Genomic DNA, 15,450 nt, shown 5'->3' on the forward strand with positions numbered 1-15,450 from the left:
CGCATGTTGTTGTGCTTGATGTTATCCCAGAGGTCTCTTAAACCATCTTCATTGTTTTTTATTCTTTTTTCTTATTGTTCTGTTTGGGTGATCTCTGCTAACTTTTCTTCTAAGTCGCTGATTCAATCCTCTGCTTCATCTAACCTGCAGTTAATTCCTTCAAGCGAGTTCTTTATTTCAGTAATTGTGTTCTTTATTTCTAATTGGTTGTTCATTATGATTTCTCTATCTTTCTTTATGTCATCTCTAAGCTCCTTAAACATTCTTATCATCAGTGTTCTGACCTCTGTCTCTGATAGGTTGGTTATCTCTGTTTCATTTGGTCCATTTCTGGAGGTTTCTTCTGTTCTTTTATTTGGGACATGTTTCTTTGTTTCCCCATTCTGGCTGACTCTCTGTGTTTGCTTCGATGTATTAGGTAGATCCCCTAGAGTTCTTAGTTCTTGCTGGGTTATCTTATGTAGTATGTGTCCTTTATATTTGACTTGCACCACTTCCTTCTTCTCCTCTGCGGGTGCACCAAAGGTGACTCTTGTGTTGTGTATATTGTCCTGTTAAAGTTGATCTTTAATTGCTTTTCGCTTGTGAGTAGGTGGGAATGATTCCTAGGCTGACTAGTTGTGAGACTTGGCTCTGCCCACAGCAGGATGTTCTGGTGCGTGAGGGTTGACCGCTTAAGTGAGGTTTGGCTTCTATGGGCTCTTGTGCCTGTAGAGAATTCCCTCTGGGTGTGTCACTTTTGGTCAAACCCGGTATTGGTCCAGAGTTGGTCTCTGGGTGTGTTGAATCTTGTACCTGTTAAGCTGGGCCCTTCAAGTAATCCTAGCCCGAGTCTCTTAGCTGTTCTGCGTGATAAACAGAGTCCTTTGATGGGTTATAGATGTCCTGTTTGTGATAAGATCTGGAGGAGAACTCAAAAAGTCCATCCCGCTGCCGCCATTCCTATGACGTCATTAGGTTAGTGCTTTTCTAAGATAATTCTGACAACCATGTGAAGGAGGAACCATTTTGGAAGCGATTAAAGGGCCTCAGCAAAGGCAGTGCCAAATAGAAATCTTGTCGACTCCAGCGGTGATTGAACCTTATGTTTCCGGTGGAGAAATACTGATAGTGGCATCTGTTAAATGTTGGGTAAATTTTGTACTTCAATTTAAGATAACAAATATAATGGAAACCATTCCCTCATTCATTCATCAAATATTTATTGAGTGCCTACAATGTGTTAGACAGTATTCTCAGTGTGTGTGTGATACCTCAGTGACTGAAATTGGCCTCCTGTGAATTACATTCCAACAGAGGGAGAGAGTCAGTAAGTAATAAATAAATAAGTAGACTACGAACTATTTTATAAGGTGGTAAGTGTTATGGAAAAAAAAGAAAGTAGAGCAGGTAAAGGCAGGCCAGACTCTAGAGGAGAAAGAGGGTTCTGCAGTGTTAAATAAGGTGTTCAGGGTAGGCATCATTGAAAAGGGGACAGGTAAGTATTTAAAGGTGGTGAGGCAGTAGTTTCCTTGGGGAAGAGCATCTCAGAAAAGGGAACAACTGGAACAGAAACGCCGAGGTAGGGAGCGGAAGGGAGGAAGGAAGAGGGTGGTCAGGGGTAGAGCAGGTGGAGACAAAGTAGGGGAGGAGGGAGGAGAACGGATGCTAAGGACATTGTAAGGACTTTGACTTTCACTCTTAGTGAAATGGAAAGGCTTTGCAAGATTTTGAGCAGATGAGTAAAAAAATCTGAGTTAATGTTTAAAAGGGACTCCTGTGTCAGACAAAGGAGTAAAAATTTTATTTTCCAAATAAGAGATTTTTAAGCAGTAGAGTGATCTGACTAGACTGTTGTATTAGGAATAGACTGGAGATAGGCAAGCTGTTGGTTTTGGTGAGGAAAAGAAGCTAATTATACCTGTCAGAAAGTACTACTTTTTTAAAAACATGCAACGCTTGAGAAGCATTTCATGTCTTAGTGTTCTAAACCAAGTACCTTGGACAAAACTAGACACAATCTCAGGAAGAGAAAGATTCTGATCTCAAAATTCCAGTGAAGTAGTCTGATTCTGCTGCTCTTCCATTACACGCTTAGAAAGCTAAGAAACACTAGCTGACAAGTACAATTGTCTGGGATCCCAGTAATGACACGAGAGCTGTTTGTGGAAAACACTGGTGTTACTGGGGAGCACAAGAATCAGATTGTGTTGGTTCAATGCCAAGAAAAGTTACCAGAGGTACTTTTCATATTTGCATATTTGAAATTATCTAGTTCTCCATCCCCTTCACCCTCTTCTTTTTATATTCAGCCTCTTATAAGATAAGGAATTCTTGTTTGAGTGTTTATTTTATGTTAATTATAGCAAGTTGTAATCTCTTCAAAATGATAATTTAGGAGCTTTTCTAAACTTAAGAATATTAAGACTGTTTTATATTTGTTTTTGTTTTTTAATTTACTACTGAAACTTGGAATAGATTCTTCAAGTGCTGGAACAGATTTCTTTTTGAATATTTATTTTGATACCATTTTTATGTGACTTTTTGCTTGTAGATTAGTTTTGTTTAAATAATCTCATGTCTCCTCTGGGAAACTTTTTTTCACATAAATTAAATATAGACTAAGTTTGAAATAGCCTATGATTCTTTTCCTTTTGTCCTAAATTCTTTATGACTTTTCTTTCACTTATTTAGTAATGTCTTGTGATTTAAACATAGTAGAAAGGAAACCATAAACAAAGACTCTGACACTTGAAAAAAAAATGAGCACATCTGTATAAGGATATGAACAGGCTTGGAAGAAGACAGAAGTGGGAATGCAATGGAAGACTGGACAGAAGAGAAGGGTGAATTATTGTTGTGCTGGGTAGAGGTGTAGAGGTGTAGCCAGAAGGAAGTATTGTGTAGTAGTTAATAGCATGGGACTTTGGTTTTAGACAATCCTGGGTTTCATTCCATAACCTTTTGCTTCCTATTACTTAACTGTCCTTTATTTTCTACATCATTAAAATAGGTTAATTATAGTATCTACCTCATGTTATGAGGATTATGTTACATAATGCATGCAGAGTGCCTCATACTTAATAAGCTCTCAAAACAAGTTAGAAAATAAAAACAAAAGCAAACAGTCAGTCTTGTCTTTTCAACAAGTTATTCTGGTGCAACTGGGTATCCAAGAAGGGAAAAAAACAACCCATACCTCACACCATTTACAAAAATCAGTTTAAGATAAATTGTAAACATAAATGTAAAAGCTAAAACGAATAGAACAAAGTTGAAGGAGCCACACTTCCTTACTTCAAAACTTACTACCAAATTACTGTAATCAAAATAGTGTGGTCCTGGCTTACAGATGGGCATATAAACCCATGAAATAGAATTGAGAGTCCAGAAATAAACCTATACATCTACTGCCAGTTGATTTTTGACAAAGGTGCCAAGACCACTCAATGGGGAAAAGAATAGTTTCTTCAAGAAATGGTACCGGGACAATTTGATATCCAAATGCAAAAATAGAAAAAAAAAAAGAAAAAGAAAATAAATTGAAGTTGGACCCCTACCTCAACCATATACAAAAATCAATTCAAAATATATCAGTGAACTTAATATAAAATATAAAACTCTGAAAAAAATACTGGGTTAAATCTTCATGACTTTGGATTTGGCAATGGATTCTTAGATATAACACCAAGAACATGAGCGACAAAGAAAAAATAGACAAATTAGACCATAAAAATTTAAAACTTTTATGCATGAAAGTACATTACCAAAAAAGTGGAAAATACAACCTGCAGAATGAGAGAAAAAATGTGATTTACAAATCATATTTTGATAAGGTTCTTATACCCAGAATATATAAAGAACTCTTCATACGATTCAACAACAAAAAGACAACCCAATTTTAAAATGGGCAAAAGACTTGAACAGATATTTCCCCAAAGAAGATATACAAATGGCCAACAAGCACTTGAAAAGATGCTCAGCATCATTAGTCATTAGAAAAATGCAAATCAAAACTACAAATAAATATTTCACATCCACTAGGATGTTTATTACTGAAAAACCAAAACCAAAATAAGCATGGTAAGTGTTGGTAAGTATACTGGATTGAATAATGTCCCCCCCAAAAAAAATTCATGTCCATCCAGAATCTCAGAATGTGACTTTATTTGAAAATAAGTTCTTTGTAGATGTAATTATTTAAGATGAGGTCATACTGGATTCATGTGGCCCCTAACCCTGGTGACGGATGTTTTTTAAGAAGGCCATGAGATTGGAGTTACGCTGCCAAAAACCAGAGACCTCTGGAGCAACGAGAAGCTGGAAGAGGCAAGAAGGAGTCTTCCCTGGAACCTTCAGAAGGAACATGGCCCTGCAAATACCTTGAGATCAGACTTCTAGCCTCCAGAACCACAAGAGAATAAATCTGTATTCTTTTAAACCACCCAGTTTGTAGTCATTTTGTACAGCAGTCCTGGGAAACGAATACAGTGAGGATATGGAGAAATCGAAGCCCTGGTACCTGCTGGTGGGAAGCTGACGTGGCTCAGCTGCTGTAGACAACAGTTTGCAGTTCCTCAGAACGTTAAACATAGAATTACCATATGACCACTCCTCTGTACCCCAAAGGATTGACAACACGTACTCAAGTACTTTTACACAAATGTTCACAGTAGTGCTGTACATGGTAGTCAAAGGTGGAAACCACCCACATGTCCACCAGCGGCTACGGATGGATGGTCAACAAAATGCTGCATACCTGCAGTGAGTGGTTACTCAGCCACAGAAAGGAGTGAAGTACTGGCACGTAATCCATGTGGATGAACCGCGAAATCATTATGCTAAGTGAAACAAGCCAGACAGGAAAGGTCCCGTACTGTAGGCCTCCATTTATGTGAAGTATTCAGAATAGGTACATCCACAGAGACAGAGCAGATGGGTGGTTGCCAGGGGCTGGGGCAGGAGAGCAGGGAGGCACTGCTTAATGGCTAAGGGTGTTCTTTGGGGCGATAGAAATGTTTGGAATTAGATAAAGGTAGTGGTTGTACAGTGTACAACACTATGAATGTACTAAGTGCTACTGAATTGTGCACTTAAAAATGTTAAGGTTATGTTATGTGAATTTCACCTCCATTAAAAAATCCTAAACCATAAAGTTTTTAGAAGCAATATAGAAAAATAATCTTTTTACTCAGGGCTAGGCAAAACTTTAAAAAATAAAACGCAGAAAGCAATAACCATAAAAGAAAAAATAAAACATAGACTAGGGAAATAGATTGTCAGGAGCTATTAAGGGCCACTTGAGGTTTGGGGTGATGAATTTAAAATGACACCAATCAGTATGGTCATGTGTGTTTTTCTGTTTATTTTCAGCTACCCCAGGGTAAGCATGCAGTAGAGAGAATTGGATTTCATCAAGATTAGTGTTGCAAGGTAAGATGAACCAAGAAAGGGACACGTGCAAAAAGAGTGTATGTGCAAAGGAGTGATGGTAGCAACTGACAAACGGGAATTTAAATTGGGTAAAGAGAGAATTGGTAACATGGGGGCGAGGAGTGAAGGACAGCCAAAGCGTGGTAAGATCAGATAGTTGTAAGATATGGCGGGTCTCACGATTATCGAAGTTGGAGTCCTGTGGTGTATTTTGATGCTGTCTAAGGATATGCCTGAGTGTATGAAGAGTTACTTTTAGTTTACAGAATTGAAAATCTCACAAAAGAGAATGTGAAAATGAGTCCGTTACATGTTTCCCTAGACTGCACTAGCTTTTCTCCTTGGTCCTTGAAGGTCCATAGGAAGCTGCCTTTGAGAATAATTGTGTTAGAGCCTCCTGCTGATCTCAGGTGTGTCTGGAATGATAGCTCTTGAGCTTCAAGGATGAAAGCAGGTATTTGAGAAACAAATCTCTGGCTAGGATTGGAGGAAAAAGCAAAACTCTAAGAGTTGTTTGCTCTTTGATATTTTGGATTTAAGAGATTGTGGTTAAAAAATATTACTTGAAGAATTATAATGTCTTACCGGAGGAAGAGAAGTTTGTATTGTCTGCAGTTTTAGTTCTGGTACTTTCACTGAGAGCTCGTACCTCACAAGGCAGGCCATTTTATTATAGACAGCTTTTCAATTGAGGGAATTTTGTTAAAAAGTTCTTTTTATTGGGCTAAATAAAGTCTTTCTCTTGTAACTTCTTCCTATTAGTTTTACATGTGAATTCTAAAATACTATGTCAAAAAAGTCCAATTACTCTTGAACTTGCCTTTAAATAGTACTTTTTTTCCTTTTGATAGTCTAATCAATAACCAAATCTATCCTCTCACCTCCATCCCACTTCGACATAGCTCATCTAGATAACTATAGAAGATTCTTAACTGGCCTCTCTGCCTCCAGTCTGGCACTCATCTAGCCAGTTATCTACACCATTGTCATAGTATTATAGCAAGTCCTCGTAAAGCACTCACTATGTGCCAGGCACTGCTCTTAGCACTATACTCATTACTCCTTACAATAACACTATGAAGCAGTTTCTGTTACTATCCTCGTTTTTCAGATGTGGATACAGGACAGAGTAGTTAACTTGTTGAAGGCTATACAGCTACTAAGCAGTAGAGCCAGGTTCAAACCCAGACTTCCAGAACATTCCATCAAGCTGTTTCATGATCTCCCTGAGTTAAAACACTTCAGTGGTTCCACTGTCGGATCAGGTTGGGCTTGGCACATAATGTCCTGCATGACCGTACCCCTTTCCCCTTCTAGAGCTTCTTCTACGGTTCTCCACTCTCTTTATAACCCCATAAACTAAAGTACCTATTTTACCCCAGTACCCCTTGTTTTTTCACATATACGTATGTGCGTACTACCACCTCCTTCAACTTGCTGACTCTTTCAAATTATTTTTCAAGACAGTTCAGGCACTGCCTTCTTTGGGAAACAGTACCTGACGCCTGCAAGCCCCACTTCTGTGGGATGAAGTGTTTCTCCTCCAACATCCATCACTAATAGCATCGTAACACTGTGTCATTGTTCTGACCACATGCAACGGGAAACTATGCACCAGAAACTACTCCGAGGCAGCAGCTCTATCGCATTTTTCTTTTATAAGCATTGATACCCATGAATTACACTCAATAAAGTTCCAAGTTTTATTTTATTTGCAGACGAACATTTGTGGTGATGGCTTGCAGGGTCATGAACAAAAGAAGACACGTGGGACTTCAACAACTTTCATCATTTGCAGAAGCAGGAAGAACTTTCCTAGGCCCACTAAAATCATCCAAATTTGTTATAGACGAAGAGTGTCACGAAAGTGTGTTAATCGGTTCAACCGTGAGGCTTCTTGAAAACTTGGATTTATCCAGTGCGGTGGGACAGCTTCTCAGCGAAGCAGTGCAAGCGCAGAATACGATGTACAGAACGGGAAGCAGCACTCTGCTCTTTCTTGTCGGGGCGTGGAGCAGGGCCGCTGAGGAGTGTCTGCATCTGGGCGTCCCCGTTTCTGTAATCGTGTCTGTCATGTCAGAAGGTTTGATCTCCTGCATTGAGGAGGTCTCTTCCCTTCAGGTACCTGTCCACCGTGCATCTGATCACACAGACGACACCCAGATGTTTTCTGGACTTGGATCCCGTAGTGGCAGTTTATGTTCTTTTCTACCAATCCCCCCAGACGCTAGTTTGATACAGAAAGAGAATGATCTTGGAGACGTTGCCTCTTCGTCAGTGACCATTTCCAGTGTCCCTGGGAGACCTGTGAAATCAACTAACCTTTGTAGAACTCAGGCTAAGGTTAAAGTAGATGAAAACACATCACAAACTCCTCAGACTCTGAGAAATCGTCTGTGTGCAGACACGCGCTGCCGAAAGCCAGCACTAATCCACAGCAGGCATTTTAATAGGGTGGATGAGAATCAATGGACGAGCAAACCAGATGGGTTTCTAGAACATCAGAGTGCGGCCACTCCCCACACTTACAGATGTGAGGACTTGGCAGAGTTGGAGGCGGGTCTGAGCCACGGAGATCGCAGCAGCATGGAATTAGTAGACGCAGCAGTGCGGCTGCAGTGCCAGAACGCAGATGTGCGGCCAGGCCGCTGTGCCGCGCCCTGGACGTTTGACATTTCACGAGTCTTCACCTGCTGTTTACCGGGCTTACCCGAAGCTCTGTCTTGCGTCTGTCCAGGCTATGTCACTGTTGTTTCAACATCCAGGATTGCTCTGATTGAGGAATTACAGAATCAGCTTCTGCGGGTAGCTCTCATTGAGGGTGACCTCACAGAGAATTACCGCCACCTGGGGTTCAATAGATCTGCCAACGTGACAACGGTGTTGGAAAGCGTGAAGGTTCACCAGGCCAGCTCAGAAGAACTGTGGACAGATCAGGTATTACAGGTCTTAGTCAAGTTCAATGTGAATCTTGTCCTGGTGCAAGGCAGTGTATCTGAACACGTAACTGAAAAATGCATGCACAGTAAGCGCTTGGTGATTGGGTCGGTGAATGGCAGTGTGATGCAGGCTTTTGCCTCAGCTTCCGGAGCACAGCAGGTGGCCTACATTACTCAGGTGACGGAAGCCTGTGTGGGCAGGGGGGTGTGTGTGGCCTTCTGGAGAAGCGTTCCCTCCGGCGTCGATACGGTCAGCAGCATGGCAATCACGTTGAAAACAGAAGGAATGAATTTGGTTACAGTAGTGCTCACTGGCCCAGTCACGGCACAGATGCAAACCAAGGAAGATAGGTTCTGGGCTTGCGCGTATCGTCTGCATTGTGCTCTGAAAGAGCAAAAGGTCTTCCTTGGAGGTGGTGCAGTTGAATTCTTGTGCCTTAGCCATCTTCAAAGTCTCGTGGGGCAACCTCTGAATAAAGGAATCCAAGTCTGTTCGGGAGGGCTTCAGAACACTTCCTCTTGGCTGGCCTCATCGCTGGCACTCTACAGACCGACGGTGCTGAAGTGCTTGGCCAGCGGCTGGCACAAATACCTTTCAGCCCTCATATACAACACTGCCCGTTCCTCCTCAGAATTTGAAGCCAGCGCATTCATTCAACACCATCTACAAAGTGCCACAGACTCTGGCTCGCCTTCATCTTACATCTTGAATGAATATAGTAAACTAAATAGTGGAATTTTTAATTCAGGCATTTCAAATAAAGTGGAACAGATTCCAAGAGTTTATGACGTTGTTACACCAAAGACCGAGGCATGGCGCCGAGCTCTGGATTTAGTTCTGTTAGTACTTCAGACAGACAGTGAAATTATTACCGGGCTTGGACACACACCGCTACAATCACAGGAAGCAGAGGACTTTTTGCTTTTGTAGTGTTATTGGCTAAGTCTATGGGAAGTAATCTTTTGTAATATGTCATGCTAATAAGTTCTCTAGTACCAGGTTGTAGTGCCTGAAATGCTGGCTTTTACCAAGAAGAAAATAATTGATGTCCATCAATGACCATGCAGGGTGTAAGATTTCACCATACTTACAAGCTAACGAGTTAGCCTGTTCCTGTTTTAGGGGATACTACAGAATACACGAGACACTTGAGTCAGAGACAGAGGACTTTTATGACTCATAGCAAAAGCTGTCACCAGAGGTCGTGTTGGTTTGTCCCACAAGAGCCACGCAAAGGGCCAGTGATGGAAGCCTGTGCACACTGTGGGTTGTGTCACAAGAGAGGGACATTGAGCTTGGGATAGCCATTCCTTTTATAATAAGCAGAAACAATCGTGTTCTTTGTCCAAGGGGAGTTGTTACTTCATGCCTCAAGGTTGCTCATTGTAAACACAAGCCCGAGACATGGAACTGGTAAAGATAGGTCAGGTGCCTGCCTTCGTGGGATTCCCAGAAAGCATGCAGTGTTGCTCAGGCACAGAGTGGGTCACCTCTTGCAGCGATTCGTTCCTCAACCTGACACGTTCATGGCCAAACTGGAATTTTCATGTGAGTATGCCACTCATTCATTAGCTGTTCTGGTTGGTCTGACGAGGAGGTTGTTTAGTCAATACCAGACCCATTCAGTAGGTCTCATATACCAATGAATTACGGCTATATCAGCAGAACGCGCAGCAGGATAATGCCAGTCTGCGATACTGGCCTGTCATGTCCTCCAGGGTCTTGAATTTACCTGACTGTGAATTCCAAAGACCAGTAGATCTTTTCATTAGCCAGAATCTAGTCTAAGAGCAATTATCCCTTATGCCCTACGTGAGGGAGTTTTGACTGACCTGCTGATCTTTAGTGTCATTGCCAAGTTACAGGAGGCAATAGATGGGCCCAAAAGCAACCCCACCCCTAAAGGAGACACCCTTCCGTGGCCCGTTTTCCCCACGTTACGAACATGTCACCCCGAAGTCCAGGTCACTGCACTTCGGGATTTGTTGTTAACCCTGATTTGAATCACAGTTACACAGATTTCATTAAGTCACAGAAGTAGTGTCACCAAGTAGTTGAAGCCGCAGTTGCCGTGCGTGGCAAAATCCAAGGTAGTTCAGACTTGAGGAGAAGCACATGATTAGTCAGATTGAAGCAGTGTTGTCCTGGCCCTGTTTGCGCGTGTTCACACCTGGGCGCTGCCATCGATGTTACTGTGTGCTGCCTGGCGTACTGAAGAAAAGTCTTAATAAGGTGTAGACTCCCCTTTCCGGTGGTGGGAGGTCAAGGAGCCAGCATTTGTTTGTGTGACTCACAGAGAGATTGAGGGTTGTGAATCTGTCCAGGTGATCTTGAGAAACATTACCTGGCAAACAGGCTTCTGAATTTCTATCTGAGTTTATCAGCCACTCCTACTCGTACAGATAGGTAACACCGGTCAAGTAGATAATGGCCATAGTCTGGACCCTTGAGACAGGCTCCTAACTTGTCAACCACCAGGATTTGTCTGTCTGGTATCCCCCCTTATCCACAGAGGACAAGTTCCAAGACCCCCAGTGAATGCCTGAAGTCACAGGTGGTACTGAACCCGATGTATGCTTTTTCCTTAAAGCAGCTAAGGTCAGACGGGAGGGTGAAGGAGCTGTGGAGATGTAGAGGGCAAGGGCATCTTCATGCTGGTAAACAACACCTCGCATCTACTCTTGGCTTTTGATCAGCTGCTCAACTTGTGCCAAACACACTTGTGTCTTCGGTTTACTCAGTGCTATTTCCTCATTGCTGACAGTGTTGTTTGACTTAACAGCCACAGCCCGATTTCTTCTCTGCTGGGGCTGTGGGGTATGCTGCCTCGTTATGTTAACATCCGTCTTCCTCCCATCCTGAGGTGAGTGAGCAACGACCACGATGCTGGTTCCTTGTGTTCACCCCACCTCTCACTGCTCAGCCTCCAAACATGTCTCAGTAGGTAGGGCCTGGGGGGCGGGGCCAGGGGGCTAGCTCTCTTCCCCCTTTCCCACGACTCGAGTGAATGCATGCAATACCGGCTCCCAGAGAGTCTTGTATCTCTTAACCCAGCCCATTGAGGCTCTCGTCTTTTCCAGAAAACCATAGAAAAAACTGCAAAATCTGAGGTTTCACCCTGTTTCCAAGCAAACAAGTTAGACTTAGAATGTCATGGGATACTGGGTCAGAGACAGGGCTGTCCAGCAGCCAGAGCTTCATGTTGGTTTGTGTTGGTCCCACAGGGATGACAAGGAGCCCAGGTGAATACTCGCACGTGGTAGGCTGTGCTGCAACCTACCCCACTCGGGGCATTTACAGCGTTGATAGGAAGCAGAAGTAAGCCTGTTCTTTGTCTGTAGGCAGATATTACATCATCATTCAAGGTTGCTCCCTGTAAAACGTCCCTGAGAAAAGGCCTGGAAAAAGCACAATACCCAGCAGGAAGAAGCAGGAATGCTCAGAGCCCGTGCAGACTGCCTTCCCAGCACAGCCTTTGGCTACTTATAATTGAACATTATAAGAAACGAATTATGTGTGTAGTTTTTAGAATTGAATGTTAGAGTTGCTCTGGGAAAATAATAATGGTAGTAATTAAGATGCCTGCCATGTTCCAGGCACTCTCCTAAATTCCTTACCTATTGTATTAATCTGCTAGGGCTGCCATAACAAAGTTCCGGCTTAAACAACAGAAATTTGCTATTTTCTTACAATTCTGGAGGCTGGAAGTCTGACATCAAGGTGTAGGCGGGGTCGGTTTCTTCTGAGGCCTCGCTCCTTGATTTGTAGACGGCCGTCTTCTCCCTGTGTCGTTACAACACCTTCCCTCTGTAGCTGTGTGTGTCCAGATTTCCTCTTCTAGTAAGGACCCCAGTCGGATCGGTTTGGGACCCTCCCTAGTGACCTCATTTTTAACTTATTACCCCCTTTACAGGCCCTTTCTCCAAATACAGTACATTCTGAGGTCCTGGGGGTTAGGGCTTCAATGTATAAATTCTGGGGGAGACACAGGTCAGCCCGTAAGACATATCTTATTTCAGTCTTTGCAACATCTCTGTTCTCCACTTTATAGATGAGGAAATGACTTCAGTAAGGTAAGACTGGTCAAGGGTCTCACAGCTACGGGAGTAGGTGTAGCACTGGAATTGAACTAAGATTTTATCTGGCTCCAAAGTTCATATTTCTAACCATTAACTGACAAGTTTTTATTTCCTGTTATGGTAACAACAACAAAACAAGAAAAGAGAATGTCTGGTTTGTTTATAGGGCTAACTTATGTGTATTAGAAAATAGAATTGGATTATCCTCATATTTTGGTAAAAGAAAATCATTTTTGGTTTAATTGTTGTCTTAAATGTGATCAGATGAAAACCTTGCACAGATAATCATTCCAGTTATATAGATTGTTTTTGTTCAAAGTTAGAATAATAACAACATTGAGTATTGAACTGTGTTTTAAAAATAAAGTGAATTATCTTTGTTGGGCAGATACTGACACTTTTACTCTCCTGTACTATTAACACTTACTTTTAGTCAAAGTATTACAAAGATTGTGAGTGTCACTCACATAAACAGATGTTCAGCTCATTTTATATAATAGATGTTTTTGTGACATTGGTATTTGCATGTGTTAGTACTATTAGCACTATTAAATATTTAATATAATCTTGTAATACTTTTCTTTGAAACTAGAAGTCTTACTGTAACACAGATTTTATATTACTAAGTCACAGGAGAATAAAATTCTTGGCTTAGTTCATATAAGTATTGTTTTCTCTAGTAGTTCTGTCACAAATATAAATATGAAATTAGCACCATGGTTTACAAAAACTCCTCTGTGAGTGTGGTTAGTATGGGTTAATTCCCCTGATGAAGATTACCTCCCATTATCCTGACCAACGTCTGGGTTTGCACAGCTGTGATCGTGAAAACCCCTCCGTCTGGTGACTACAAGGCACTGCCACTCAGAGTCCCTGGACCCTTTTGATCCCCCATTGCTTCCCGCTCACTAAATAGAGCCATTTAGGGCATGAACCAGTGTGCCAAGGGCTGCCTGTAAACTTAAGTGCGTAATTAATGGCTTTGAAAAGTTCCAGAGGGTAACACTGAGACTTTAAAAGCAGTAATATATTTTAGTGACATACCCTCAAACATTTTGAAATACTTTCCAAGGAGCCATTCTAAAATACCTGGTTTCTTTATTTTTAAATGAGTTTTCACCTGTGACCGCTTAGCAGTATATTTTCATGGTGCTTTTTAGACTGCTTGAGTCTTTATTTAGACTGGAGAATTTATGAACTATTTTAGATTGACTCCTGGGATAACGCAATTCCACTGTGCAGGCAGCAGACGTGCTGGTCTGCGTGCTGCTGGGGCCTCACGTCAGGCTCCTCGACCATGTTGGACCAGCTCTTAGTCTGTACCTGACTATCGTTGGCCAATTTTATGGCATGTCTCTCCCTTCATTCTTCCTAAATACTTTTACTTATTTCTTCATAGCCAGGCCCTATTCCTTTTATCTTTTTATCTTTAATGATGGATTGCCCTTTCCTCTTCCCCTATTCGCACTTCCATCCTGGGATTTTTTTGACACATGCATCTTTTATTTCCTTCCATTACTCTTCAAGAACATTTTTAGAGGAAACTCTTGGTCTCTTTCCCCTCGCACCCACTCCAAGGTAATCATTCTTAACATGGGCTATGGTTTTCCAAAGCCACTTCTATGTGTGTGGAAGCAGATAATGTATTTTACAATCCGCAAGTGGGATCGTGCTCCATACAGTGCCTTATAATCTACTTCTGTCAAGTAATATTAAGACGTTTCCCCAATGTCATTAATAGAGTTCAGTAAAATAATTCCAGTGGCATCCTGTTATTCCAGCACAATAACCTACTCTAATTGATTTAAGCCATTTCCTATCAAACATCTGGTTCACTTCCAGCTTGGGCTCTATTGTAAACAAAGCTATAAAAAATGTATTCATAGCTGAATCTTTCCTCTTATTCATGATTATATCCTTTGGATAAATGATTAGAAACATATATTGGGTCAACAGGTAGGTGGACACTATAGTTTATCTTATACATATTTTTGCCAAATTCTTCTTCCAAATGGTTCTGTAAATGAATGTCATTTCCACAGCCATTGTGAACACTGGATATTATTATTAAAATTTTGTTTAATTTGGGTGAAAATGCAATCACATCTTTATAAAATTTTGATTATTAGTGAGGAAGAAGGGACAGTGATGTTTCTTTATATTTTTTTAATGTTTGTAAAATGTCTGTCTTTTCTTTTGATTTTCTTTCTTTAGTGTTATGTTTAGAAAGGTCTTCCCAACCCCAAGATTATATAGTAATCACCTATACCAACTTATAGTAATTTTATGGTCTTATTCATCTTTCACATTTAAATATTTAGTCCATCTGAAATTTATTTTAGTAGACGACATAAGACTCTAAAAGAACTTTTTCCAAATGGTTATTCAGTTGTCCCAACATCATGCTAGAGTTTTCATTGTCTATTCAGATATTTCTTAGCAATAAGGAGGAAATACCGACTGAAAAAGAGGTATCATGTTCTCAGTTGGTAAGAAACCTTTCCATGTCTTTCTGTGGATTCATACTTTTCAGTGTTCTATCGTTTGTTTCTGTAGCGCCATATTCTACTGAAAAAAGAACATGGTAGAAACTTGTCACACTAACGGTAAGGAGAATGAAGCCAGTGTCCTTTTATAAAAGTCTCCCTGTACTGTACTGAGCGCTACCATCCCAAAGAGGTGTTTTAAACACACTTGCTTCAAAAGGGTCACCAGAGCTTTGTTCTTAAAAATCTAAAAGATTTCTCCTTTCTGTTGGCCTGTAGGTGGCAAACTTCTACTCGTGCTCTTAAAAATTGGACCTGCTGGCTTCAAGTCCACAAAATGAAAGGTGAGATCATTTTAGTGTGGGTTAGCATGAACACAAGGACAGGAGAAGTAAAAGGCACTTCCTTTTCCATCATTGTGGGTTTCGAGGCGGGCAGCAAGACCTGGTCAGAGTCCTAGCTCTGCTGTCAAATCTCCTGGAAGCTGATCCAAGTTCTCTGAGCCTCTTAGAGCTCACCTTGAAATCACAACG

The 15,450-nt window shown here is 41.4% G+C and overlaps 1 protein-coding gene across 8 annotated transcripts in view; it reads left to right on the top strand.

Annotated features, from left to right (window-relative positions):
* LOC308509495 (chaperonin-containing T-complex member BBS12-like) overlaps positions 1-15,450 on the top strand; it is a 70,365-nt gene that overhangs the window by 18,486 nt on the left and 36,429 nt on the right. For 7 of the 8 annotated variants that reach the window (XR_013995193.1, XR_013995194.1, XR_013995195.1 and 4 more), the window contains exons 2-3: positions 5,353-5,412; positions 15,197-15,261. Coding sequence is in view for 1 of the 8 variants with exons in the window: in XM_081077499.1 (XP_080933625.1) it covers positions 7,162-9,282 (2,121 nt within the window). In the remaining 7 variants the exon portion in view is untranslated. Of the gene's footprint in view, positions 1-5,351; positions 5,413-7,157; positions 9,412-15,196; positions 15,262-15,450 lie in introns of those variants that run through there. The other variant, XM_081077499.1, reaches the window with a different exon arrangement.

Source organism: Rhinolophus hipposideros, assembly GCF_964194185.1.
Source record: "Rhinolophus hipposideros genome assembly, chromosome: 16".
Lineage (NCBI taxonomy): Eukaryota > Metazoa > Chordata > Mammalia > Chiroptera > Rhinolophidae > Rhinolophus > Rhinolophus hipposideros.